Below are 27252 nucleotides of genomic sequence, written 5' to 3' on the forward strand. Positions count from 1 at the left end.
TGGGGCCTGGGGAAGGGAGAGATCAGACCAGCCACTGTCAGGAATTAGGGAACAGGAGGAGAGGAGGAGGGAGTGGAGAGCAACTCCAGGCCTTTCCCTGGATTCCTAGTTCTGCCTTTCCTAGCTGTGTGATATTTAATTTAATTAATTAATTTATTTATTTATTTATTTATTTATTTATTTATTTTATTTCAGAGAGGAAGGGAGAGGGAGAGAGAGAGAGATAGAAAAATCATTGATCAGCTGCCTCCTGTACGCCCCACATTGGGGATGGAGCCCACAACCCGGGCATATGCCCTAATCGGAATCAAACTGTGACCTCCTGGTTCACAGGTCGACGCTTAACCACTGAGCCACACCAGCCAGGCGCTAGCTTTGTGATCTTGAGCACGATATTTCACCTCGTAGAATCAGTTTTCTTTTCTGTAAATTGGGAATGACACCCGCATCTCCTGGGTGGTGGGGAGAGAATGAGATTTGCCAAGGGTCCAGCATTCAGTAGGTACTTAAGGAAAGTCTCCAAGGTAACCCCCTTATTATCCTGCCTGGCTTCCCAGCCGGTCCCAGGAACCCCGTCCCCGAGGCCCTGAGGCAGGGCACCCAAAGTCTGGGAAGATAGAGAAGGCGGGGTGGGGGCGCGCTGGGGAGAGCCTGGGGGTGCCCGAGACCCCGTGCGCTGGAATCTTCAAACACGCCGACAAGTGCGCGCAGGCGCAGTGTCCGGGCCGCGGGTCTGGCCGCTGGCGGGTGAGGGGAGGGCGGGGGCGGGGTTTCGGTGTCCCCGCCCCGGATCTCCGCAGCCCCGCCCCCGCCCCGCGCTGCCCGTACCTGGCGCCCCGCCCCCTCCGGGCCCGGCCGCCGGGCGAGCCCAGCGCAGGGAGCGCGCCGCCCGGAGCCGGAGCCGGACCCGGAGCGCGGAGCTTGGCGCTGCGGGGCCCGGGCCGGGGCGCGCGCGGGCCGGAGCCGCTGGGCCAACTGAAGCGCCGCCGGGGCGGGGGCTGAGGTCGGGCCGGGCTCGGGATGGCACAGCTGCGGTCCCCGGCGCCCCCGAGCCGTCCGCGGAGGGGCTCGTTGCCCGCGGGGGCCGGCTGGCAGGTGAGGATCGGGACGAGGTGGCCTGGCCGAGGGGCTCAGCCGGAGCCGCCGGGTCAGCTCGACTTCCGTGGAGCCGGCAGGCTGTGCCCCGGCCAGGGCGCGTGTGCGAGGCACCGCCATGGAGGGTGTGTTAGCAGCTCCTGGACTGACACCGTGCCACGGCGCACAGGGCACACCCCTGCCCGAGGGTCGGGCCTTGGGCTCTCGCTGCCACTGCCCACGGAACGAGCGCTAGCGGTGGGTGGCACCGTGGCTCCAAGCTCCAGTGGTTGTGTGTGTGTGTGTGTGTGTGTGTGTGTGTGCAGGCGCGCTAGCTTTGGGACCGTTCCGTCCACCCCCTGCCCCTGTTCAGGTGTATGTCAGTGTAACTTTGCGTGACGCTCTGGGCCACTTGGCTCACAGTCCTCCATGGGTCAGGGCATCTGTTGCTCCGTGAGGCTGTCACTGTGGGTGGCACTTGTTGCTGTGTGAACACTCTGGTGACAATACCGTGTGTCAGCGTGGATGTGACTCCCGCTGCTGCATTGTTCCTGGCCCTGTTAGGTCACCCTGAGGGGGGTGCTCTGGGGGGCACCAGTGCACCCCATCACTGCTGGGCTGAAGTGGTGCGGGCATAGATGCCGACGCTGCTGCTGTGCAGGCTGCTGGGCTGACGGGCATGTTTGTCTACCTGCACTGCAGGTGTGTGTCTGGCCTCTGCTCTAACTGCCTGTGGAATTGTACCCAAGCTCAGAAGCCCTGGGTGTGGCCACAGGTGACCATGGGCCAGTGTCTCTGGTGGTACATTTCATGGGGTGGGTCTTGTCCCTGTGGTCAAGCCTCAGAGTGTACACATGGGGTGTTTGTGTCTCATGATTTTTAACAGAGCTGTGTGTGTGTGTGTGTGTGTGTGTGTGTGAGAGAGAGAGAGAGAGAGAGGGGTGGGTGGTGTGTACTCAGCTGGGTGTGAGGATCATGCCTGTGACCCTCACCCCTGGTGATTAACCACTGTGTGCTTTTCCTTTTTCTCAAAACTCATCTACTGTCGTGGGATCAAGTCTTTCATGCCTGAGCCACAGGGTGTGTGACTCCGATGGGGAAAGTACGTGGGAGTGGGGCTCCGTAGCGAGTTTCCGTGAACGTGCCTGCCTGTATGTGTGAGTGCCTGTTACCGTGTCTCCACACGCAGACCTGGTGTTTGTGTAGCTTCGGTGCAGTTGCTGGCCTGCAGATCTGCACAGGGGTGGGTTTGCATTTGTGCGTGTGGCCCTTGCCCATGGGCCCGTGTGTGAGTGGGCGTGCTGCTGTGTAGCGTAGGACACCAACACGGGTGTTTGCGGGCCAGTGTGTAGCTGGGAGCCTGAGAGTTGGAGTGGTGGACCCCGTGGGTTTGTGTTTGCTTCCTTTGGTACAGTGAGACTGTTTCGCTATTGGTGTGTAGGCTTGTGCGTGTGTGCTTGAGCAAGAGTATGTGTTTCCTGGTGCACAGCCCCATAGCACATGTGTGTGAGCTCAGGTGGTCCCCCCACTGGGCAGCAGGAGCTGGGAGGGGTTGGGGGAGAGGCGCCCTCCTGGAGACTCTGGGGGCTTCCCAGGCCCAGCCCCCTGCCCCACCAGCCATAAAGGATGCCGCCTTCCAGGAAGGCTCACAGGGAGTTGGCGCTGGAGAGGCTGACGCTGCCAAGGCAGCTGGCAGATGCCCGATTAACCCTGCGTGTGCCCTGGCTAGCCACAGCAGAGGCTGTCTGTGAGGGGTGAGGGGTGCTGTGGACTCACACACACGCATGTTGGGCCAGTTGGACACCCCAGCGTCCTCTCCCCCAACAGCCCCCACCCCACACTGCTTGAGGGTGAGGGTGGAACCCCAGATCCTCCTGAGGGTCCCAGCTAAGCTCCTCTGGGGAGCTGGGACCTGGGGCTCTTCTCAGGGGTGCATGGGCCGATCCTGGCACTGCCAACCTCATAGTGACATGGGGAAGCTGTGTCTTTCCCCAGGGGTCACACCCCTCTGTCTGAGGTGCCAGCCTCCTCCTTTGGGGAAGGGGACGGAGTGGGGTGTGCTGCCCTGCGGGGGCCTGGGTTCTGGGTTGACAGGTCCAGGGTGGTTGGTCAGAGTTAGGGGGACCAGGACGGATGGGTGCAGACTCCTTGGGGGCTCAGCAGGATCAGCTAGACCACCCTGAGGCCTGACCTGCTCTCTCCCCATCTCTGTTGCAGAACACAGATCTGTTTGAGATGATTGAAAAGATGCAGGTGAGGCTGGATCCATTGCCCGTTCCTGGGAGCCACAGACGGGCTGGGCTGGGGGTGGCGGGCCCTGGCTACATCTCCTGCCCCACACCTCTCTGAAGACAGGCCATGCAGGGAGGAGATGGTGGCAGTGTATTGTCCAGAGCTCTCTGTCCAGAGTAGAGGATGGGGACTGGTAGGGCCCAACTCCCTATCTGACCCTGGGGGTCCAGGTTCCACTTGTGTGCCTCCCTACCTTCCACCCCCCTCCTCTCACAGAGCTGGGGTCTCCACTTCAACCCCCCAAGAGGCATCACAGACTCTGCAGCCCCCCCCCCCGCACCCCCCCCCCCCTGCCCATCCTATAAAATGGGAGGAGGGGCAGATGCCAGGGCTCAGGGCAGCCAGAGCTGTGCTGCAGGGAGGGGGAGGTGTCGATGATCTAGGCAGCCCCGCCCCCTCTGCCTGACCCCTGCCCACCCTCCACTGCCCAGCGCTGGGCTTCCAAGCCCTTGTCTGTTTTTTGCAAGGGTATGTGCTGGGAGGTGATCAGGGGGCTGGGATGAGTAGAAAAAACCGCAGAAGCGTTCCCTAGTGTCAGTTCACCCCCTAAACCCTCTCTCCTGCCCCTTCCTGTTTCTCTGCCTCTCTTATTTAGTCTTTCTGTGTCCATCTCTCCCCTCCTCCTCTCTTTTTCTTTCTCTCCCCCTCTCTCCCTCTCCCTCTCCAGGTCTCTCCCTCCCTCCCCCTCTCTCTCAGCAACACGTATCTGTGTAGATGCAATAGCCTCCCTCCCTGCTCCCCACACTCACACAGGCACGCGCACACCACCCCTGCCCCCACTCCCAGCGGCAGGCATTCCCGCAAGGAGCCCCCAGCCCCTCCCTGCTGCCGCCGCCTCCCACAGCCCAGGTTACTTCCCAGCAGGACGGCCAGGCCTGCAGAGAGGCCTGAGCGAAGCAGCACCCTGCCCCGGAGTACCCCACCTCCCCACCTGGCCGGACTTTCCCTTCGACACAGGAAGGGCTGTGAGCCCAGGGGAGGTAGCCCGGCAGCGAGCATGAGAGGGGTGTGAAGGGCGGGAGGGGTGTAACAGGAAGTGCTGCCCTCTCTTTGCAGGGAAGCAGGATGGATGAACAACGATGCTCCTTCCCACCACCCCTCAAGGTAGGTCTGAACCGTGACCACCCTGCCCATCCTTGGGCTTCCTCAGCAGCCCCTCCAAGGGCTGGGGACCTGGGCTGGGAGGAGCAGGCAGACCCCCTCCCTCCCTCGGGTGGGGTTGGCCTGGGAAGTCCTACCACAGCTGCTCACCAAGCAGCCAGGCCAGGAGAACCCATCCCCTTTCATGAAGTTGTCCTCCTAGGGCAGGGGTGGGCAAACTTTTTGACTCGAGGGCCACAATGGGTTCTTAAACTGGACCGGAGGTCGGAACAAAAGCATGGATGGAGTGTTTGTGTGAACTAATATAAATTCAAAGTAAACGTCATTACATAAAAGGGTACGGTCTTTTTTTTCAACAGTTTTATTCATTTCAAACGGGCCGTAGTTTGCCCACGGCTGTCCTAGGGGCTGGGTGCTGGGGTACCCAGCTCCGTCTGGTCTGGCCCTCTAGGAGTTCTGAGATGTGTGGAGCACCCCTCCCTTGCTATAGGTCTGGGACCTTCAGTCCAGCTCCTCCCCACCAGCCTTCAGCACTGCGAACTCACCCTGCCTCTCCAGGCCTCTCCAGGCCTCCCCGCCCAGCGTCGAAGCCCCATCCCTCACAAGATGGCCTACGTAAACGGTTTTCCTGGAAGCCAGTTATGATAAGCAGTTGTAGAAAGACTCAAACCCAGACTCAAACTCCTGCTCCCTGTAGCTCCTACCTGAAAGGCTGAGGGGGAGGGGGTGTGGGGGGAGGGAGGCTGTTGTTTGGCCTCACATTTTCCTTGGGGGGCGGGGGGACTGCATATAGCCTCTCCAGGTAGGCATGTGGTTCTCTGGTTGGTGATTTGGGACCCCAACCATCCAAGAAGACTGGCAGCTGGGCCTGGGGGAGTAGGCTTAGGGCTGCAGGGGGGAGAATTAAAGGGGGTTCATGGGCATAAGCCTGATCTTTGTCCAGGGCAGGGGTTTTCAAAGCAAGCGTGGTCCTCAGACCAGCCCCATCAACACCACCTGGGAGCTGTGAGAATGTGAATTCTTGGGCCCCCCAGACCTAGGGCATCAGAAACTCTGGGGTGGCTCATAGCCACCTGTGTTTAATGAGCCCCCAGGCTGTTCTGATGCACCGAAAACCACTGGTCTGGAGGTTCCTTCAGGCGGGGGGTGGGAGTGGGGGAGTGGTGGGGGGGGGTGGGCAGCGAGCCTCCTCCTCCCCAGGCAGGATCGGGGGGTGGGAGTGGGGGAGTGGTGGTGGGGGGGTGGGCAGCGAGCCTCCTCCTCCCCAGGCAGGATCAGGCCCAGAAGAGGCCGCCAGCACTCAGTGAGCTAAGCCTGCTTCAGCCCCAGCCTCGTGGGGTCACCCCAAAGCAAGCCCTGCCCCACCTGCGAGATGGGGAGATGCTCCCAGCCTGGTACTGGCCAAACAAGGAGCATTCTGGGGAGGCTGGGGGGAAAGGGCACGGACCCATCCCCGCTGGGCCTCGGCCCTGATTGTGTTTTGCAGACGGAGGAGGACTACATTCCCTACCCAAGTGTCCACGAGGTAACCCACTGGAGCCCCCCGAGCCCATCCTCGCCCCAAGCTGGAAGGCACTCACCCAGGGAGTTGGGGTGCCCCGTTCTCTGCCCTGTCAGGAGTCTAACCAGTTAGAGCAGGGGTGGGCAAACTTTTTGACTCGAGGGCCACAATGGGTTCTTAAAGTGGACTGGAGGGCCGGAACAAAAGCATGGATGGAGTGCTTGTGTGAACTAATATAAATTCAAAGTAAACATCATTACATAAAAGGGTACGGTCTTTTTTTTTTTTTTTTTTTTTTAGTTTTATTCATTTCAAACGGGCCGGATCCGGCCTGCGGGCCGTAGTTTGCCCACGGCTGAGTTAGAGACTCGGTTTACAGGCCAAAGACTTCAGAGCGCATTTGAACCCAAGGCCTCTGAGCCACACATTTCAGCCTCTCTGCCAAGGTCCTGCTCCTGGCTCTCCGTCCCCACCCCATCTTTGAGAACGGGACGTGGGGGGAGGCTCCGTGTGGTCTGGGACCTGTGTAGTGTCTGGGTTGTCCCGAGGTCTGAGCTGGGGAGTTGTCCTGTGGTCCCTGGTGGGTTGTAGTGTGGGTGACTCTCAACCGAGTCCCCCTTCAGGTCCTGGGGCGAGAAGGGCCCTTCCCCCTCATCCTGCTGCCCCAGTTTGGGGGCTACTGGATTGAAGGCACCAACCACGAAATCACCAGCATCCCGGAGACAGAGCCGCTGCAGTCCCCCACGACCAAGGTGAAGCTGGAGTGCAACCCCACAGCCCGCATCTACCGGAAGCACTTTCTCGGCAAGGTGGGTGCTGTGAGAGGGCGGATTCTTGGCCCCCCTTCCAGCAGGTCTCGGGGTCTCGGTCTGGGAGGAAGAGAACCCTCGGGCTGGGGCTGGGTGACAGTCCCAGAGCCGGAGTCTCAGGGAGCATGCATAGTGGATGCGCTCATTCATTCAACAAACATTGATTGCGAGAAGCGGTCTGACCGCGTGACAGTCCACAGCAGAGACGCTCCCAGGGTCTGCGTCCTGGCTGTGCCACTTGCTGCCCGGGACATCAGGCCAGTGACTACTCCCTGCGCCTGTTTCCTCAGCTGCGGACACGGAGGTGATGGCGGTACCCACCGCAGAAGGTCGCGGCAAGGCTTTAGGGCAGGGCGCTGGTAGAGTTTAGGATGGCGTCCGGCACAGAGTGTGCCTGGCTCTGTTCACGGCACCAGGTGTGGAGCAGCAGACAAAATCTCCCCAGGCCCTGCCCTCAGGTGGCTTGAGGTGGGGGGTGGGAAGACACAGTAATGCCATGGCGTGACCTGGATTGATGCAACCCTCACCCCATCACCAGCCCCCGAGCAGGGACCCCGCCTGGTCCCAACTTGTCAGAGTGTCACCGAGCGGGGTTCCAGGCCAGAGTGATTGGGCAAGTTGGTGGGAGCTGGAGGGAGGTCCCACGCTGGGACCCTGTATGTGCCCGGTTCCACCCCAGGTGCTGTCTCTACGTTGGTTTTCTCTGAGGTGACAGGTTGTAGCGTGGCTCCAGGATCTCGAGGCCGGGGTGGGAATCTGGGCTCTTCCATTTATTAATGGTGTGACCTCAGGCAAGTTATTTAACCTTCCTGAGCCTGTTTCCTTGTCTATAAAAACGAGGTAATAAAAGTACATTGAAGCCTAGAAAACCATGCCTGACACATGGTAAGTACGTGATAAATGTTAGCTGTGATTATCACATCTTAATTACTCAGTGAGATCAGGATTGCCTAGTCTTTCAGAAGAGGAAACTGCTAAGAATTGAGTTAGTTCTGGCTGACCTTCCATCAAGACACGCTATGGGAACAGACAACAATATTGAACTATAATTATGTAATGCGATAAATACTGCTACAACAATCATACTACAGCACATGAATGTGTCAAAGTAACATGTTATAAATCTTAAATTTATAGTTATATGTCATATTTTTAAAAGGACATGCTTTGGGAAGGGCCATGTTGCTAGGCATGTGTGTGCGTGTGCGCACGTGTGTGTTGGGAGGAGGGGTGACTCCTTGGGGAGTTAGGAGCTGTGTGACCTCAGTCTGGGCCCAAGGCATTGGCCTGGTCCTGGTTTGCTGGGGTCCAACCCCAGCGGGTCCAGGGGTCCCCAAAGGCATGGACGGAGTCGGCGAAGAAGGAAGGACACGGAGACAGTGTTCAGTTGATCAGCATGGTTGGGTTCTCTTGCCTGGTTCTACTGCCAGGTTCTGTAGGTTCTGTCTTCTTGGCTCTGTTCTGAGTTCTGTCTCTCGCTGTCTTCTGAATTCTGTGTTCTAAGTTCTGTCTCCTGAGTTCTGTGTTCTGAGTTCTCTGTCTTCTTACAACTGTATTTATACCAGTTGATTCAATCCTATCAATCTCTATTACAAAGGTTAGGGCGTTTCTTATCTCCATTCCAGGGAGAAAAGATTATGTAGTTTAAGCATGATTGTTCGTAGTTAAAGGGATTAATTACCCACCTGGCACTTAGTTGAGGGGTTTTATTCCCTCCCTAACTTCAGGGGAAAATCCCTACCTGGGGAAAACAACCTTTCTCAGAGACCTTGGTTAAAACACATAGTGCCAAGAAGGTGAGCAAACATATTAAGAACAGTATGCCATATATGCCAGGTCCCTTGAAACAGCAAGCATGGACCGGCTCCCGGCACTGGTTCAGGAGCCATTGCCTGGGACAAAGCCAGGACAGGGCATGGGATTCTGCCTCCAGCTGAGAGACCTGCATCCTGCCACCCACTGTCCGGAGGCTCTTAGCTGGGCCTGGCAGCTGTTGGGGTCTGGGGAACTGGGTGGGCCTAGCACATCGTTGGCACTCAGAAAAGTCTGCCAAGAAAGGACAAGTGACAGAGCAAGTGCCTCGAGCACGGAAGGATCTGGGGAGGTACAAGTTGGGGATGATGACCAGAGTTAGGTTCGCAACACAGAGTGGAGGGGACCCCGGGGGCTGGTAGAGAGCCAGGGCCACCTCCTGCCTCCAGGTGGGGTGACTGGGGAAGCACTGGGGCCTGTTCTGGCCGAGGCGGAGGTCAGGATGACTTGGGAGACTGACTTTCTGGGACCCTGAGCCTACTTTTCCACTGCGCCCCTTGGGCTCCTGGGGCTCAGGCACGGGGTCTGGGGAAACTCCCCACCGTGAGGACTTGGTGCAGCCCTCCTTGCCAAGTGCCTGCCGCTCCCTCTCTGCAGATGGTGCCAAGCACTTGGGGTTTTCCATCACTCTGTGCCCAGGCAGGGCTGAGGGGGACTCTGCCCCGGACTCTCCCTGAGCACATCCCCGGCCCCTGCCGCCTCCTCTGCCTGCCCTCTGAGCACAGGTGTTCATGTTTAAACAGGACTGACTTCCAGGATGACTCCTGGGGTGGGTGTGGCTGGGGAGCCTGCACACTCCCAGAGTCGGGGCTGGCAGGGGGAGCCCAGGCCAGGCTGGGGTGTAATCGCCCAGCCCTTCTGGCCCTCGGCTTTGGGACTTCCCCCCCTGGAGGTACCAGCCCGGGGCTCCTCTCTGGGGGAACTGTCCCTGCAGCAGCTTCCCCTTGTGGCCTCTGGGATATTTCTCCCATTCCTTCCCACCTGCAGCTTCTTCCGATGAGGCAGGAGGGTGGGAACCTGCCCGGTCAGCCGCCCAGTGTGTTCATGAGATGTTTCACTTCCTGTTTCCCACGGGCCCTGGCTCCAGGGGCCACAGGTTGAGCAATCAGTCAGTCAACATATTTTAATTGAGCCCCTACTGTGTGCTCAGTGCTAAGAAAGGCAGGGCTGGGACACAGATATGGAGATACCACATGGGGTCCTGAAACTGGTGAGAACCCAGAGAGCCGGGGTTTCTATAAATGTCTATTGGACACCTACTCTGTGCGAGACACTTTATCCCTCTCAGTCCCTGCCACCATCTCCCAGGTAGGAGGCCTCCCTTCTGGTTCCCAGACTAGGAAACTGAGGCACAGAAGGTGAGGTGACCTTCTCAGGCTCCCCAGCTGGCAGGTGGCCAGGTGGGACTTGAGTGCAGGTCTGTACACCTGCTGCTGGGTGAAGGACCCGTCTTGGAGTGAGCTGGCTTTCCGGTTTGGTTCCCAGAAACCCCACGCTCCGCCTCACCCCCTCCCCTGGCCTCTGCCGCCCCCACAGGAGCATTTCAATTACTACTCCCTGGACGCTGCCCTGGGCCACCTTGTCTTCTCACTCAAATACGATGTCATCGGGGACCAGGAGCACCTGCGGCTGCTGCTCAGGTGAGGGTGGGGTGAGGGGCCCTGCGACAGCAGGGAGGACTAAGGTCTTATAACCTGAGAATTCGTCTCATTTTACCCACTCTTCTAACGGAGGCCCAGAGAGGGCAAGGATCGGCCTGAGGTTGCACAGCATGTTAGTGCCCGAGCCAGGCCTGGGGCCTTAGTGTGGAGGGGCTCCCACCTCCCTTCCCGCTGCCTAGCCTTGCACCATGGGCTTTCTCCTCCCAGGACCAAGTGCCGGACATACCACGATGTCATCCCCATCTCCTGCCTCACCGAGTTCCCCAACGTGGTCCAGATGGCAAAGGTGAGGCCTCTGCTCCTTCATGCGGGGCCCCCTTTGCACACCTCTGGGGGCGGGCGGGGCACACAGTGTGAGGGCTTAGCATGCTCTCATCTTCAGCTCCAGGTCCTAGCCCTGTGTGCTGTGGCCCCATCTCTGAGGTCCTGCCTCTCACATGTCCCGTGATGTCCATGTGCTGGGCCCTGTCCCCTGCCTGTGTGTTTCGGCACTCTTTTAGAACATGTTCAGAAACGGGGGACCCCAGTTCTCCACACCCTATTCTGAGCAGCAGTGAGCCCACAGTACTGCTTCCACCTTGATGGTTCCCTCTCCTTTCTGCACCGTGTCTCCCCCCGTCCCTCCCCACTTGGCCTGGGAGGCCCAGAGGGCCCCCCGCTCCTGTCCCCACCTCCAGGCACCCCCATATCTCCTCCTGCAGCTGGTGTGCGAAGATGTGAATGTGGATCGATTCTATCCTGTGCTCTACCCCAAGGTATGGCGGGCCTGGGCCCTGCTCACTGAAGTGGGTGGGTGAGCAGGGCACTGAGCACTTATGGGCACCTGCAGTGTGCAGGGCATTTTTCTTAAGCTTCTCATTTAATCCTCACAATAACCCTGCGAAGCCCACAGTTTATAGAAGAGGAACTGGAGCCCAGAAAGGTTCTGTGTCTTACCCAGAGGTGCACAGCAGATAATAAAGGTCTGCACTTAAACCTAGTGTTGGCAGCCGGGATTGTGGAGGGTGGGGGTGGGGGAGGGGCGTGCCTTACCTCTGGAAACTCTCAGTGTAATTTGGGGACCCTCGCAAGGGCAACTGGTGTTCCCAAGCCAGGGGACTTCACTGGCCTTGCCTTCCGGCCCCAGAGGGACCTGGTGAGAGAGAATAACACAGGCTCCTTCATCAATGCTGCCTAGACAGCAGCTGCACTTCCGGGCGCGGTAACCATGTGGGAAAAGGGTAGGGACTTCTCTCTTCAGCGAGCCAGGGGGCCTGAAAGACATGTGGACCCTGTGGCTCTGACGGAATTCTGGAGCAAGATGCGGTGCCTGAGGGGTCATGTGGTCCAGGAAACGTCCCTAAAGGAAGGGGCCTCGGAAATTAGATTCCATCTCAGTTACAGGAGAGGAAACCGAGGCCCAAAGTGAGGAGGGAATGAGCTTGAGGGCCCACAGCAAGTGGGTGGGGCTTGGCCTGTTGTAGACTGATGAGATGGGTTTACAGGGGAGCAAGGAGGGAGCTGGGTGTTGTAGCATGGAGTTGGGGTGAGGGTTTATAGACAAAACTCAGCAATGAGCTTGAGCTCTGGAGTCCAACAGACCGGAGTTCAAGTCCCAGCTCTGCCTTGCAAGGTGTTGGCCTGAGACCAGCTCTGAGCCTTGGCTTCTCCATCTGTAAAATGGGAGCGGCAGGAATGTCTGCCTCACGCATTTGTGCTGAGGATTAAATGAGACGATGCACGTGGCATACCGGCCACAGCGCTTGGCACATAGTAAGAGCAGTAAATGACAACCTGGAAACGCTGTCTGTTCACCCCTTGTCCTCTCCCCCCAGGCCTCCCGGCTCATCGTCACCTTTGATGAACACGTCATCAGCAACAACTTCAAGTTTGGAGTCATTTATCAGAAGCTTGGGCAGGTGTGCTCACCTCCTCCTCCTCCCTGCTCCCCCACCCACCTGGCCGTGTACCTGGGACCTCAGACCTTTGCCGGGGAGAGCACCTCCCCAGGGATTCAGTTTCCTGGGGCTGCCAGAGGTCCTCCTTCCAGGCTTCTCTGGGGTGGCAGGGAGGGGCGGCCCAGGTGCTGCAGCTCCATGACCTCTGCCCTCTGTGTCCCCAGACCTCCGAGGAGGAGCTCTTCAGTACCAACGAGGAGAGCCCTGCCTTCGTGGAGTTCCTCGAATTTCTTGGCCAGAAGGTCAAACTGCAGGACTTTAAGGGGTGAGCATTAGGGAGGGGTAAACAGGCTGTAATCTTGGGCAGGGAGGGAGCCCCCGTCCTGGCCCCAAGGAGGCCTGGCTGGGGCTGGAGACTGAGCCGTGGCCTGGGGGGCCGGGGGCAGGTTCCGCGGAGGCCTGGACGTGACCCACGGGCAGACGGGGACCGAGTCTGTGTACTGCAACTTCCGCAACAAGGAGATCATGTTTCACGTGTCCACCAAGCTGCCCTACACAGAAGGGGACGCCCAGCAGGTAGCCTGGGCACCCACCCACCTGCTTCCCACCTGTCCTCCTGTCCCCCACTACCTGTCCGGTCAGTGTCCACCACATCCTGCTCGGTGGGCCCTGGGATGTGGAAGATGGAAGTGATCCAGTCCCCCCTCCTTCTGGGCTCTACTTGGGGCAGGTGGCAGGGAGACAAGCTGGAACAAAGTTGTGAAAGCCTCAGTTTCCACATCTGTGAAATAGGATCATAACGGCACCTACCTCATAGGTGAGCGTAAAGGAAGGATACACATACAGTGGCTAGAAGAGTATCTGGGAGAGCAAAAGCTCAACCAATATGAGTATTTTTACTGGGAGTGAAGGGCATTGTGGGGTCATGTGGGGGTACTTAGACTTGGCAGAGGTGAGAGTCAGGAAAAGCTTTCAAGATAAAGTGCCTTGTAGGCTGTGAAGCAGCTGGGAGAAGTGAGGGGGGTTCCAGGTGGAGAGAACTGCTTCTGTAAAGGTCTGGCTCTGAGGAAGGGTAGGGCGTGTTCCGGGAGCTGAACTTAGAAATTTGTCACTTTGCCCTAAGCTGCCTGCAGGTCTCTCTACCTTAGCCCACTCCACCCCCACGCCAGGGGGAGAAAACGGAAATGTGAGAAAAAAAAGAAAATATTTATTTTTTACTTTTACTGTCATTTTATTTTCTTGTAAGAAGATTTTCTGTTCATTTTAGCCACATGATTTTATACCGGGTGGAACTTGTTTGTTCAGGAGGGGCCATGTTAGGGGTATTTAGACGAAGGGCTGAGAGGTAGGGCCTAGGGACCAGGAGCCCTGGGTTCGAGTCCCCTAACTCACTGTAGGGCCTTGCAAGTCATGTCTCTCTCGGCCTCAGTTGCCTCATCTGTCACAGGATTCCAAGAAAACGAACATAATTTGAAGACAAGTCCCTCACCACATTTTGGGAGAGAGAAGCGAATCCTTAGATATGTCCCCTGCCTACCCCAGAGCTCTCCCACACCCCTGCGCCCCCCTGCTCCCCCCCCAGTGGCCCCCCCTGGCCAGGTTGTGAAGGCCGTGGCCCTGTGCTCAGTTGCAGCGAAAGCGGCACATCGGGAATGACATCGTCGCTGTGGTCTTCCAGGATGAGAACACGCCCTTTGTGCCTGACATGATTGCGTCCAACTTCCTGCACGCCTATGTGGTGGTGCAGGCCGAGGGCGGGGGGCCCGGCGGCCCCCTCTATAAGGTGGGTGATCTCAGAGCCTCCCAGGATGAGGCCTCAGTTTTCCCACCTGTAAACAGGGGGACTGTCCTGAGGGCTCTAAGTCCCCCTCTCTGCTCCCCAAAGCTCCCCTCTCAAAGAGGCCGGTGAGCCTCCTCCCCCTTCATCATCCCCGACGACTCCTGAGACCCCTTCCCACCACTCAAATTCAGGGCCCAGGATGGAGGAGCTGAGATCCTGGGGTTCAGTCACTCTATCAGCAGCCAGTGAACATCCCCCACCAAGGAGCAGGCCCTGTGCCCAGCATGGGACGGGATAGGGTGGTGAATTAAGGGTTTCTGGCGGGTGTGGGGACCCACAGGGACTGGTGCCCTCCCTTCCAGGTCTCTGTCACGGCCAGAGATGACGTGCCCTTCTTTGGGCCCCCACTCCCGGACCCTGCTGTGTTCAGGAAGGTGAGAGGCTGCCCAGCCCTGTCATGGGCAGGACCCAATTGGTGGGGGCTGAGAGGGGGACCCACATCCTGCCATACTAGGTCCCGAAGCCCCACTGTGTGCCAGGGCAGCTGGGCTCCCCCAGCTGTGCACCTGGGGCCTGGCTTTTCTGTTTCTCTTGATAAACCCTGACCTTTATTTACAAAGGCACAGCACAAACCGTCACTGTTTTACGTTTTTACATGTTTCGTAGCAGACTGGCCCTTCCTCATTTCTGTTATCTTTTTGACAATGAGTCTTCCTTCGTCTAAAATGTCTGGGGAGGGGGCACAGGTCTCTCTCCTCCCAGAAGCCCCACTTAGAGCCTTGGCTTCCGTCCCCCACAGGCTGAGGCAGTCGGGGACCCCGACCCAGCCCCTGACTTCTGTGGGTTTGCTCTCCTGAGGGGTGGGCAGCCATGAAGGGCACAGGGGCCCTCACAGGTGCCTGGGCTGGGGAGCTGAGCCCAAGGAGGTGCCCTGGGGTGAAGAGGGCGACTTCTGGGCTCCAGCAGTTGGGGCTCAGGGGACTCCAGCCCGGGACAGAGGGCTCAGCTCCTGTCTCTGTTCGCCTGACCCCCCTCCCTCTTTCTTTTCTCCACACGGGGGCTCCCAGGGGCCCGAGTTCCAGGAATTTTTGCTGACAAAACTGATCAATGCGGAATATGCCTGCTACAAGGCAGAGAAGTTTGCCAAACTGGAGGTGAGGATGGGCTCCAGCTTGGAATTTCAGAGCTGCCCCCCGGAGGGCAAAGCCTGTTCAGATCGCGGGCTTGGGGAGGGCTGCCAGGGGGAGCAGGACTTCGGGGCCGTGCACTGCTGGTCAGGGGAGAGGATGCAGGGCATTCCTGGGGATGCGTGAGGAATGCCCGGGCGGGGCTCCGAGGTGGGCAGGCTCCTTGGGGGCGGGGACAGGAGGCCGGATCTTGGGGCCTGGGAGGCCGGGCGTAGGCTTGCGGGGGCGCAGGCCCACTCCCCATTCTGTCCGAGAAGGCAGCCGGGACTCGAGTGGTGGGACCAGGGGCTGATCGCTGGGTCCCCCCTGACGCGGGCCCGGCCCCCAGGAGCGGACGCGCGTGGCCCTCCTGGAGACGCTGTACGAGGACCTGCACGTGCACAGCCAGTCCATGATGGGCCTGGGCGGCGACGACGACAAGCTGGAGAACGGAGGCGGGGGCGGCGGCTTCTTCGAGTCTTTCAAGGTGAAGGGCCGGGTCTACCTGGGCTCTGAGGGCCAGGGACCTGGGTGGGGCGTGGTTCGGGGTATGGACACGTGTGGGGGCGTGGCTAGAGGCGGGCTCATCTTGGGGGCGGAGTTGGTGGGGGCGTGGTCAGTGTAGAGGCGGGCTCAGTGGAGGTGGGTGGGGACATGGGGGGGTATGGACACGTGACACCTGTGGGGGTGTGGCTAGAGGGAGGCTCACCGTCGGGGTGCAGTTGGGTGGGGGCGTGGTTCGCTTGGGCTTGAGGGTGGGCTTAGACTTAGTGTGTTCTGTGACAGGGTGGAACTTGCAGTTGGGACTGTAAAGTGGGCGCTGCCCAGGGAGGAGTTACTGGTTGGAGGCCAGGCTCCCTGAGGGTTGGGGGGCAGTTGGAGTGTCTGGGTGGCAATAGGGTGTCTCGGATGCCAATGTGGTGGCTGCCAGGTCAGCAGGTGAAAAGAGGAGGAGGCCTCTGTCCTGATGGAAGTGAAGAAACAGGTCCTGGAGGGGCGTGTGAACCAAGTGGCCATCGGAGAGGGACCTGCTGTGACCCTCAGCGTGTGTGACCCACCTGGCTCTCTGGTTTAGTTTAGTGTGAAGAGCACAGACTCCCTGGTTCAAACCCCAGCTCTGTCACTCACCTGCTTGATCATTCCCGGAGCCTCCGTTTCTTTGTCTGGTAGGGTAATGACAGCTTACACAGCTGTTGACAATGATTTGTAGAACAGTTAGATCAGTACAATAAAAGTTAATGAGCAAAATGCAGAATTCTGTCCATCTACCTCAGCAACTGTTGTCCAAAGTGAGAGGCAGAGGGCGTCCCTTTCCTCCTCTAATAGCGCCGGGACCCCTTGGCCTCCCCCACCCCCAGGCTGCGGGTCCCCAGGCGGGGCTTCCTTGCCATTGGCTCCTCCACCCACAGGAGGAGGGCGCCCATCCTCCTAGTGCCCAGCCGGGCCGGTCGGGCCCACCTCATCCCAGGCCACGAAGCCGGAGCCCTGGGCTCGCTTAAGGGGCTTAGCCCAGCTGCCCAGGCCTGCCCTGGACTGAAGGGAACAGACTGTCTTTGAGAAAGGGGCCCCAGGAGAGGCCTGCCTCTGCCCACTGGAGACAGGGCTGGGTGGGGTGAGCACGGGGGTGGGTGTCTTCTCTAAGGGAGGGCTCCAGTGACCCCACATCGTGTGGGTGCTGGATGGTGGCCCTCGATTGGTTCGAGCCCACGTTAAGGATTTGGGTTTGACATATGGGCTCCAGACGTGCTTCTGCTGGGGTTTCAGCCTGTGTAAATGGGCGTGTAGTGGTGCCTGCCTCACAGGGCGATGGCATGCGAGGGCCAATGCGGCGTGCCTGGCCCCTAGTAAGCACTCAGGGTGCCCTGGCTGAGAGAAGCAGGGAGGGAGGACAAGAAGCTTTAGGAAGGCTTCCTAGCCCTGACCGGTCTGGCTCAGTGGATAGAGCGTCGGCCTGCGGACTGAAGGGTCCCAGGTTCGATTCCGGTCAAGGGCATGTACCTTGGTTGCGGGCACATCCCCAGTGAGGGGTATGCAGGAGGCAGCTGATTGATGCTTCTCTCTCATCAATGTTTCTAACTCTCTCCCTTCCTCTCTGTAAAAAATCAATAAAATATGTTTTTTTTAAAAAAAGGCTTCCTGCCGAAACCGGTTTTGCTCAGTGGATAGAGCGTCGGCCTGCAGACTGAAAGGTCCCAGGTTCGATTCTGGTCAGGGGCATGTGCCTGGGTTGCAGGCACATCTTCAGTGGGAGATGTGCAGAGGGCAGCTGATCGATGTTTCTGACTCTCTGTCTCTCTCCCTTCCTCTCTGTAAAAAATCAATACAATATATTTTTTTAAAAAAGGGCTTCCTAGAACCGAGGTTTCGGGAGGGCTCTCTGTGCACACTTGTGGCCATGACCCAGTACTTTCTTTAATACTCACCCCATCCACACGAGAGGCTCACAGGCTCGGGGGTGAGTGGTTTGCACTAGTTCACCCAGTGAGTTGGTGGCAGAGCCAAGGCCCAAACCACCCTTGGCACCATGTGGACCTGACTCTGTGTGGCCTCATGGGAAAGGACTTCTTGCACTCAGAGTGGTCATTGGTGGGGAGGAACCAGGTGCCTGGGTGCCTGTGTTTCCCCGTGGAGCAGGTGTTTCAGAAACCGGTGCCTCCTCCACCCCAACCCCACCTTCACAGCGGGTCATCCGGAGCCGCAGCCAGTCCATGGATGCCATGGGACTCAGCAACAAGAAGCCCAACACCGTGTCCACCAGCCACAGCGGGAGCTTCGCACCCAACAACCCTGACCTGGCCAAGGCCGCTGGAATAGTGAGTGCCTCCCCGGGGCCTTCAGCTCTCCCCTCCCCCAGGGTCCTGCAGCCTCAGGGTCCTCCATCCTGGGCTCTGGACTCCGTCTGGCCACTGCTCTCCATGGCGGGCAGGGGCCCAGGCCAGGCACTGCGGTGCCGAGAGCCTTCCGTCTCCTTCCCAGCTTCTCGGCCCTCCACTCCTCCTGGCCCTTATTCAGGTGTGACTTCGGGTCAGCGCTGGGGCAGCCCCTATATCACATTCCTCACTGAACACCTACTGTCTATTGTGTGCTGGGAGTTGGGCTGCTGTGCGGGCACCTTCTTGAATTTCTGGGAGCACCAACTGTGTGTCAGGCTGTGGGCATGCACTCTGTGTCAGGACCTGGGTTTCTGTGTGAGCACCTGCTGTGTGCCTGGCCCTGAAACACTGGTGGCGACCTGGGTTGTTGTGTGGACGTGGACTCTGTGAGCACCTACTGTGTGTCAGGTCCTGGGCTGCTGTGTGGGCATAAACTCTGTATGCACCTACTGTGTGCCCAGCCCCAGGCTGTTGTGTGAGAACCTCTGTATGTCAGAAAATGGACCGCTGAATGAGCACATCGTGTGTGCTAAGCCTGATGTGCCAGGAAGTGAGCTGTTGTGTGAGCATTTACTCTGTGAGCACCTACTTCCGTGTGCCTGGCCCTAGGCTGCCATGTGAGCACCCGTGTGTCAGGGCCTATGTGGCTGTGGCTACCTAATGTGTGTCAGGAATTGTGTGGGCTTCCGTGTGAGCATCTCCTGAGTGAGTACCTACTGTGTGATTACTTACTGTCTGCCGGGCTCTGTGGGTTTCTGCTACTAATAATACTCAGGGTGGGTGCTGGGCACACAGGATGGGCAAGGCATTCAATTGTGGGCCTATCTGCTTTCTGCCGCCCCGTGGCCACCCCTGGCACTGCACCCACTGCTCTGCTCCCCCCTCTCCATCCACCCTTCTGTATCCCTCCATCCCTCCATCCATCATTTATTGACTGCTGCATGCCAAGCCCTGTGCTCAGTGCTGTGAGACTGTGTCACTTGTGGTGAGAGGGACCTTCCACCCCTATTCCTGCCCCATGATCTGGCCTGGCCAGGGAGCAAGTCCTCTGCTGTCCAGCAGTCACCAAGCCCACCCTCCCCCCAGCCCAGATTTCCTTGCTGGAGTGGCCCCGCCTCCCTGGGTGGCTGTAGAGGGGCCCCAGAGACAGGGCCAGGCCAGCAGCACCCGCCATGGCAGTAACCAGACCCATTTTTGTTTTTGTTTTTGTTTTTACACAACTCTCCCCTCTCTTCGTGTTGCTGCCTTTCCTGCCGCTCTCTCCTCTCTCCTTGTTCTCTCCCCTTTCCTCCTCCCCTTGGCCTCTCTGCACTTCTTACATGTTTATGTGTCTCCTGTCCTCTGGCACTCCCTCTCCTCCTCCTCCCTGTCGTACTCTCTCCCTTGCTTTTTCCTTTTTGCCTCCCCCTTCCTTCCCATCTCTGTCTGTCTCCTTCCATCTCTGTGTCTGTCTGTCTGTCTGTCTGTATTCCACCCTGTGCCCCTCTCATGGGCTCCTCCTATGTGTTCCTGTTTCTGTATCACCGTCCATTTGTCCATGTCTCTGTCTCCCCCCCCCCCCCCGCTCCTCTCCTTCCCTTCCCCTGCCTTTTCTTTCTGTCTCCCAATCCTGTGTCCCACTCCCTTCTTTGTTTCTCCATTTCTCGCTCTTTTCCCTGTTTCCCTTCCCTCCATTTCTCTCTCTCTCTGACCATCTATGCCTGTCTGTCTCTGCCCCTTCCTCTGCTGCTTGCCAGTCATTGCTTATTCCCGGGAAAAGTGCGAGTAGATTCGGACGCCGGGGCAGTGCCATAGGCATAGGAACCGTGGAAGAGGTTGTCGCCCGTGGGGCCAGCGGCTCTGGAGGCTGCCTGCACGCGCTGCTCTCTGCTCGCTCTCAGGACGAAGGCCATATTGGGGATGTTGCCCTCTTCCCCTGGGACAGGTCCAAGGGCATGCAGGTCGGAGTGCTCGCAGCTCTGATGGCACCCAGCACCTGCTTTGGGGCCTAGAACCTGTGCCAGAGCCAGTGCCCCCGGCCAGAGGCTTCTGGCCCTGTCCTGGCCCCTGGGGTCCTGGTCCAGTCCCTGCCAGGATCTGACACCCAAAGACCCTCTGCCCAGCTGCACGTCCCCCAATATCGCCAGTTCTGCATGAAGTTCCATCCCTCTCCTCTGACCTGGCTCCCCCTCCACACCATGAGCTGGTCTGGGGGTGGCTGCCCTTCCTGCCTCCTGGGGCCCACCTTCCTGATTTCCCCAAGAAGACGGGGGCCTGCTTCTGTGTGTGTGAAAATGGGGGTATCTGCCAACTGCTGGCCCAGAACCTCCCCCAGCATGGGGTACGGGCTTGGTTGCTATACCCACTCCCCATTGACCTTAGGCTGCAGGTCCCACGAAGCCCTGGGTGGGGGGATAGCCATGGTGAGGACTTGGCCGCTCCCACCCAGCGGAGTGGCTGCCAGCCCCCTGGGACCCAGCCTGCAGGGTGACCTCGGGGGGCGGGGGGCGCTCTCTGTGCAGTGGGAGGGCTTTCTCTGGAGATGGACGTTTTCTCCTGTTCTTTCTTGCTCGTTGCCTCTGCTTCAGGGCCTGGAGCAGCAGGGCTCAGGGTGGCATGTGGGGGGCACCGGGGCTCCCAGGGCAGGTGGGCACTGAGTTGGGGGCTCTCCTCGCAGTCACTGATTGTCCCTGGGAAGAGCCCCACGCGGAAGAAGTCAGGTCCGTTTGGCTCACGCCGCAGCAGCGCCATCGGCATCGAGAACATACAGGAGGTGCAGGAGAAAAGGTGGGTGGAGCGGGGCGGCTGGGACGGGTCTGTCTCCTCTGACCCCCATTCAGCGGCAAAGCAGAGCAGGCAGGAGGGAGTGCCTACCCTCTGCCCGTCTGTCCCTCCCTGGTGACAGCTGTACACTCAAGTTCCTGCTGTGTGCCAGGCACCACGCCAGCTCGTCGCCTAACGTAAAATGCTTTCATCTGCTCAGCAGTTCTGCTGGCTCCTTGGGGTCCCACCTTGCACACCAGGATGCTGTAGGTCAGCGGGCTCGGGGCTTGCCCAGCTCACACAGCCAGTGGGGGGCAGAGCTGGGATTTTCGGCTAGTCTGTGGGGGTCTGTGAGTACATCTGTGTGGGCGGCGGTGGGCAGCAGGCCGTATTCACAGCATGGCAGCTCCTGGGAAGCTGAGGATAGTTCTTGGGTGTGAATCCCATCTTTACCACAGTGGGGCTGTGTGACCTTGGGAAAGTCACTGCACTTCTCTGGGCCTCACTGTCCCAGTCTGAAAAGTGAGGATAAGAACACAACCAACATCATGGGGCTGGCGCGGCGGGTGGTGCTGTGCATGCGAAGCAGGGTGGTGGGCACCCTGAGGCTCAGGAATGGTGCTGGCACAGTCCTCATGGCCGCGAGAGCCCAGAATCCTGCAAATCCTGGGTTCGTCTTGGCTTTGGCATGTTCTAGCTGTGATCCTGGCCAGGTTCCCTCCCATCTCGGGGCTCCAGCTTCCTGATCCAAAAGGGACAGTGACACCTGCTCCCATGGAGAGGAGGACTCGGGGGTGTCCTGTCTGATGGAGGTGCTGCGGGTACCTGCCCAGGCCTGGCCAGTTAGCCGCAAGGACTGCTCTGGGTTTGGCCCCTGAGGGTACAGGGTGTGGGGATGAGGCAGGAAGTGCCCATGGCCTCTTCTCACCACCTGGGCCTCATTCTACCCTGATGCCAGGCCTGGTGCTGAATCCCCCCGCTGCCCCCGTGTGCCCCGCAGGGAGAGCCCCCCGGCTGGCCAGAAGACCCCAGACAGCGGGCACGCCTCACAGGAGCCGAAGTCAGAGAACTCCTCCACTCAGAGCTCCCCAGAGATGCCAACGACCAAGAACAGGTAGGTTGGGGCTCAGGGCTCACCGGGCCGGGGCTTGGGAGTGCTAGGCTCGTTTTTTCCATCCCTGCCTGGGCCGGGGGATGCCAGGAGCATTGGCACTGCCACACCAGGGCGCTGGGGAGGCCTGGGCACTCTCTTTGGTCCTCCTCTGACACCCACCCACCACCGCTCTGCAATACATTGGTGGCCTGGGCATACATTGGTGACAACCAGTGTAACATAACCTAGGAAGCTATTTCCAGGGAGGTATGGTCAGAGGAAAACAAAGCAGGGGATGCGATGAAGAATGACTTGGGGTGGGGGTCAGCTTGGGTGCTCAAGCAAGACATTGACAAAGGGTGAGGGAAGAGGGTTCCAGGTAAGAAGCACAGCCAGTGCAAAGGCCCTGAGGTATGCTTGAAGGATGAAAGAAGGGCCGTGCATTGAGCCGAGTGACTGAGGGGCCAGGCCCACATGAAGGGTTGGGGCAAGGGCGAGAATGGAAGCAGGGAGTCCCGCAAGCAGGCTGCTCCTCCCTTCAGCTCTTGTTGGCTGAGCCCTTCTTTGCTGACTCTGACTCAGCCCAGATGAAAAGTCAGGCAGGTGAACAGAGAAGCAGGAAAGGGTGGCAGGGATGGTGAGAGACAAGGTGTGCCGGACCCAGAGTGGGGAGGGTCACCCTACCATGCTAGGAGGAATCAGGGAGGGCCTCCCTGAGGAGGGGGTCCTTGTTGCATTTTGAAAGATTAATTTGCTTTGGGAGATTTAAGGGGAAGAGTGAGACTCCCATCAGGAAACACAAAGGCCTGAGCATGGAACAAAATTGTGGGAGGGCTGAGAGCAGACTGTGGAGTTGGAAGCTGGGTCCCGTCTGTCCTCCCACCTGTGGCGGGGTGACTTTGGACTGTGTGCCCACACTCTCTGTGCCTTGGTGTCTCCTCATCTGTAAGATGGGTCCAGTAGTGATAGCAGTGGGACAATTCGGGTAAAAACACGTGGAATAGTGCCTGGCACAGAGCAAATGTGCACTACACGATAATATTATTAACAGTTATTATTGAGCACCAGGTCAAGGAAATGAGACTTCATCTGGGGCAGTGGGAGCCCTGAGAGGGTTTTGAGCAGGGGAGGACAGGACCAGATCCGCATATTAAGGACAGCGGCAGGAGGAGACTCAGAGGCCTGGGGAGCTATAAAGCAACCACAAAGGCGCTGGGCGGGCTGTAGGCAGGTCTCCCTGGGCCCGGAGGGCAGAGTACCGGGGCCTTGGCCCAGGAGGGGCCCCGAGTGGGTGCTGGCTGATGGGGTGCTGTCTGTGGCAGAGCGGAGACCGCAGCCCAGAGAGCAGAAGTGCTGAAGGACTTCTCCTGCTCCTCGTCCAGTGCCAGCAGCTTCGCCAGCGTAGTGGAGGAGACGGAGGGTGTGGACGGGGACGACACAGGCCTGGTGAGAGGCCCAGGGAGTGGGGTGCTCCACAGCGGCCTGCAGTGGGGGCTCTTTGGTAGAAGCATGAGCCTGGGCGTGGCTGAGATGCGATCGGGGGACCCAGCCAGAAGGAAGAATGCAGACTAACCCTCCCCTACTCTGACCTTCCGTGCTCCCCAGCATGGGGGGAGGGGGCCCACTCCTGCACCCAGAGCCCAATCTCTGAGACCTTTGAAGACCCCCCCGTCCCCTCCTCAGCCTCATCTCTTACCACTCTAGCCGTTCTGCACTCCTTAGCAGTCCCCCAAACATACGAGGCTTACTCCACCTCTGGGCCTTTGCACGAGCCATTTTCTTTGGAGCACACCACTGCCCCCTCCTCCCTCCTTGGCTCAGCCTCACATCGCCTCCTTTTGGAAGCCTTCCCTGATGTTCTAGTCCCTCTTTGTGCCTCACAGACCCTGGGCTTGGCCCTTAGCCCCCGTTTGTCACTCTTCATTCAACACACCTGCTCTGGGCCCCTGTTCCTTGCCGGGTCCTCTTCCAGGTGCTTCAGGTACAGCAAGGAGCAGTGCAGACCGCCCTGCCTGATGGGCCAGGTCTGGGATGATGATCTCGCCTCTTAGACTTCGTCTCTGAGGGCGGGGACCCGGCCCCATGCCTCTCGGTGTCTCGGCCCGCGAGAACGTCAGTGAATGATGGTTGAATGAATGAATGGGCGTGTGCGGTGTGTGCCTGTTCCCAGTCTGTCCTCCCGTGGCCTCCCTGGAGCAGACGGTGGGCCCTGTCCTCTTTGCAGGGAGGCAAAGGTGGCCTAGAGGGGAGGGGAGCCAAGCCAGTGCCAGGGCCCAGGGCTAACCCCCCTCTTACTCTCCTCCCTGGTCACCAGGAGAGCATGTCGTCCTCAGGGACTCCGCACAAGCGGGACTCCTTCATCTATAGCACGTGGCTGGAGGACAGCGTCAGCACCACGAGTGGGGGCAGCTCCCCAGGTACCCGGCTGGAGCAGCTTCCCCGCCAAGTAGGGCCATTCTTATGGCCGAGGGGTCAGGGCTGGGCACTGAGGGTGGAGACCACTTCTCATCCCCCAGGTGGTGGGTGTGTCACGGAGGGGTCATCATTGAGCCTAAGATGATTGGGTGGCTTGGAGGGCTGCTGGCTGCCGGAAGAGTCTTGGAGCATGATGGGGGACAAAAGAAGGGAGTGAGGGTGGGGTTCCCTAGGGGAGGGACTTGGCGGGTCGGGAACACCAACCAGTGCCGACCACCCATCCATACCCGTCTCCCTGGTGCCTCCCCGTGGCCAGTGAGGTGGCTCCCTCCTGCCCCCTCTCCAGGCCCCTCGCGGTCACCCCATCCAGACGCCGGCAAGTCGGGGGACCCTGCATGTCCGGAGATCAAGATCCAGCTGGAAGCGGCTGAGCAGCACACGTCCCAGCTGGTGCGTGCAGTCCTGGGGGGAATCAGGGATGGGGACCGGACCGAGAGGTCCCCCTAGGCCGGAGGGGTTGGGCTCATCCGGCCTGGGCACAGCCAGTGACTTCTGCTTGCCTGTGTCCTCTGCTCCATGCCGGCCGTCCTGTCCCTGCCTCGCCGCCACTCTGCCTGTGCAGAGCTGTTAGCCAGGCTCCCCTCGGAGGTGACTGAGCAGGTCAGACCCAGCCCTCAGCTCTCGTTTGATGGGGGGGGGGGGGGGGGGAGTGGCGAGGAAGTGGGCCAATGTCTCCCTATCCCTCTGTCCTCTCTCGGCTGAGAGCTTTGTGTCTGGGTTCGAATCCTCTGCCGCTCAGATACTGAGTGACTTGGGCAGGTCATTGGCCCCTCTCTGGGCCTCAGTTTCCTTATCTGTGCAATGGGGCTAACAAATGCTTCCTCACTTCTGCCCACGAGCTATTGGGAGGATTTGATGGGAGTCTGAAAGGGACTTGGTAGCTGCTGGGCGGGATGGGTCTGGGGGCTCCCAGTGGGGTGGGAAGACACAGAGCCTGGAGCTCCGAGGGCGGGCCTGTCTCCCTGCTCCGTGGTGTCTCCATCTCCCTTTACCCTACAGATGAGGTCGAAGAAACACAAGGTGAAGATGCTGTGTCAAATCCAGGCAGATAGGACCTCTGCCCCCAAGGCCACCACCAGCCTGTGTGCTGCCCCCTGTCTCCCTAACCCTCCCCTGGGCCCACCATCTGGGCTGTCTCTGCAGGGCGGAGCCATCCAGACCTGGGAGCGGGGAAGCTGCTGGCGTCATCCTCACCCCCCGGGTTGGGGGCCAGGCTGGACAGGGAGTGGTCAGTTGCAGCAAAACTCCAGGCCTGGCTTGCCCCGGCCTGGGCCCTCCATCACACCTTGGTGTCCCTCTCGACTCAGGGGGGGCAAGATGAGAGGGGGGACCGAGATCTCTCAGTGCATACAGAGCCTCCAGGCAGCGGGGGGTGAGATGTGATGGAGGGAGCCCCAGGTTGGGAATCCTGCGTCCTGAGTCCTGGCTTCTAATTTGGGTTCTGCTGTGCGGCTCTGGGCTGTCTCTGGGCACCTCTGCTACCAATGGACTAGATCACTTCAGAGGTCACCGAAGACTGCGATTCCATGCACCTGCCCAGAATGGGGGACCGGCCTCCCGGGGGCCTCCCATCACCCTGTCCTGCTTCCTGGGGCTCTGAGGCCCCTGGTGGGCTGAGGGGCAGGGAGCTGGCGATGCCTGTTGCCCCTCCTGGACCCTCAAGCTCTACCACAGACCTGCCGATGCCCCGTCCGCTGCCTCCACGTGACAGACAAGCGGCCCCCTTGGAGGAGGAACCTACCTGGCTCTCAGCCGGCACCCAGCTCCACCTCTGCCCCCCATGTTCTGGGCGCTCCCGGCTGAGTGGTCTCGGCTGGCCTGGAGTTACAGGTCTCGCCTTTGCGACCCCCCCATTCCCATGGAGGGGGCCGCCAGGCATAGCTGCTGTGAGTCCACATCTTGTGTGTGTCTGTCCACACTTTTTAGGCGCCACCGTCAAAGGCCAGCCTTCCTGTCCCAACACCCATCTGGGAAGCCCCCGTGGCTGTGTGTATGTTGGTAACAGTTGTACAAAATAAATTCTATTTATCGCTATTGTACCCCGAGATGGACCTGGCTTTGCGTGAACCCTGCTCAGATCTACCCCAGGTCTGACTGGTACTAAGATGGAGGGAAGGCCTGTCCCCCAACCCTCCACCCCCATCAGAGCGCTGGGTCCAGGGCACCTCCAAGGCCAAGCAAAGGCTCCAACCACCAGCCGTGGCTTCCTCCCCGTGGTGCTGCGCTCCCCTCCGCCCTGCCCCCTTCTCCACGGGAGAACGCAGCTTTGAATTGGACCGACCCAGGTTAGTCCTGGCACCATCTCCTCGCTGGGTGGCGCTGGGAATTTCTAGCTTCTCTGAGCCGCAGGTTCCACTTTTGTTTAAGGGGAGCAACAGTACCCCTCCCAAGAGGACACAGTGGGCGCTCAATGATCAACTTACTTCCCCTCCTCATGCTCCTTGAAGCCCAAGCATTTCCCCTTTGCGGCCACCAGGGGGCACCCAGGGATCGCTTACTGGGACCTTTGGGGCTGAGTCCGTCCAACTTGGGAGGAGCTCAGTGCAGGGCAGTCACAGTACAGGGTGGTGAGTGAGGGGTGTGCGCGAGCAGGGGCCGGCCTCCGGGGGCCCAGCCTCGGTGAGGGAGGCCAGGACAGACTGGCTCAGTGGTGCCTGAGCCCTGGGGAGGCTGAGGAAAGTGCCCCTTGGGAGGGAGACGGCTTGGAGTGGGACGGTGGCAAACAGTTCTGATGACGGGATGTAATGACTGAGGGGACGGAGATGGAGATGGACGGAGGAGAGCCACACGGCGTGAATGCCAGACCAAGGAACAGGGCTTGGTGCTGAGGGCGACGGGGAGCCATGGAGGACTTACAACGGGAGTGCCATGACGGGAGCTGAGGGCTGCTGGCGGAGACCATGCCAGGGCAGGGAGGGGAGGATCGAGGCAGCTGCTGGGGACAGAGGGACCCTGGAAGGCATGAGGAGGTCTGAGCACCTGATGAAGGGCCTGCT

General features: G+C 59.5%; 1 protein-coding gene across 1 annotated transcript in view; it reads left to right on the forward strand.

Annotated features, from left to right (window-relative positions):
* The window catches only part of RAP1GAP (RAP1 GTPase activating protein), a 50438-nt gene extending 24143 nt beyond the window's left edge, over nt 1-26295 (forward strand). The window contains 23 exon segments of the mRNA XM_059690902.1: nt 3292-3327; nt 4423-4470; nt 5954-5992; nt 6592-6777; nt 10126-10229; nt 10458-10536; nt 10952-11005; nt 12065-12148; nt 12352-12452; nt 12574-12703; nt 13755-13910; nt 14270-14341; nt 14975-15061; nt 15423-15560; nt 17755-17886; nt 19683-19886; nt 20603-20712; nt 21689-21802; nt 23104-23227; nt 24096-24198; nt 24543-24646; nt 25256-25472; nt 25475-26295. Coding sequence (XP_059546885.1) covers nt 3292-3327; nt 4423-4470; nt 5954-5992; nt 6592-6777; nt 10126-10229; nt 10458-10536; nt 10952-11005; nt 12065-12148; nt 12352-12452; nt 12574-12703; nt 13755-13910; nt 14270-14341; nt 14975-15061; nt 15423-15560; nt 17755-17886; nt 19683-19886; nt 20603-20712; nt 21689-21802; nt 23104-23227; nt 24096-24198; nt 24543-24646; nt 25256-25472; nt 25475-25632 — 2580 coding nt within the window. The 3' untranslated portion in view covers nt 25633-26295.
* The last annotated feature ends 957 nt before the right edge of the window (nt 26296-27252 follow it).

Source organism: Myotis daubentonii, chromosome 3, assembly GCF_963259705.1.
Source record: "Myotis daubentonii chromosome 3, mMyoDau2.1, whole genome shotgun sequence".
NCBI classification, from domain to species: Eukaryota; Metazoa; Chordata; class Mammalia; order Chiroptera; family Vespertilionidae; genus Myotis; species Myotis daubentonii.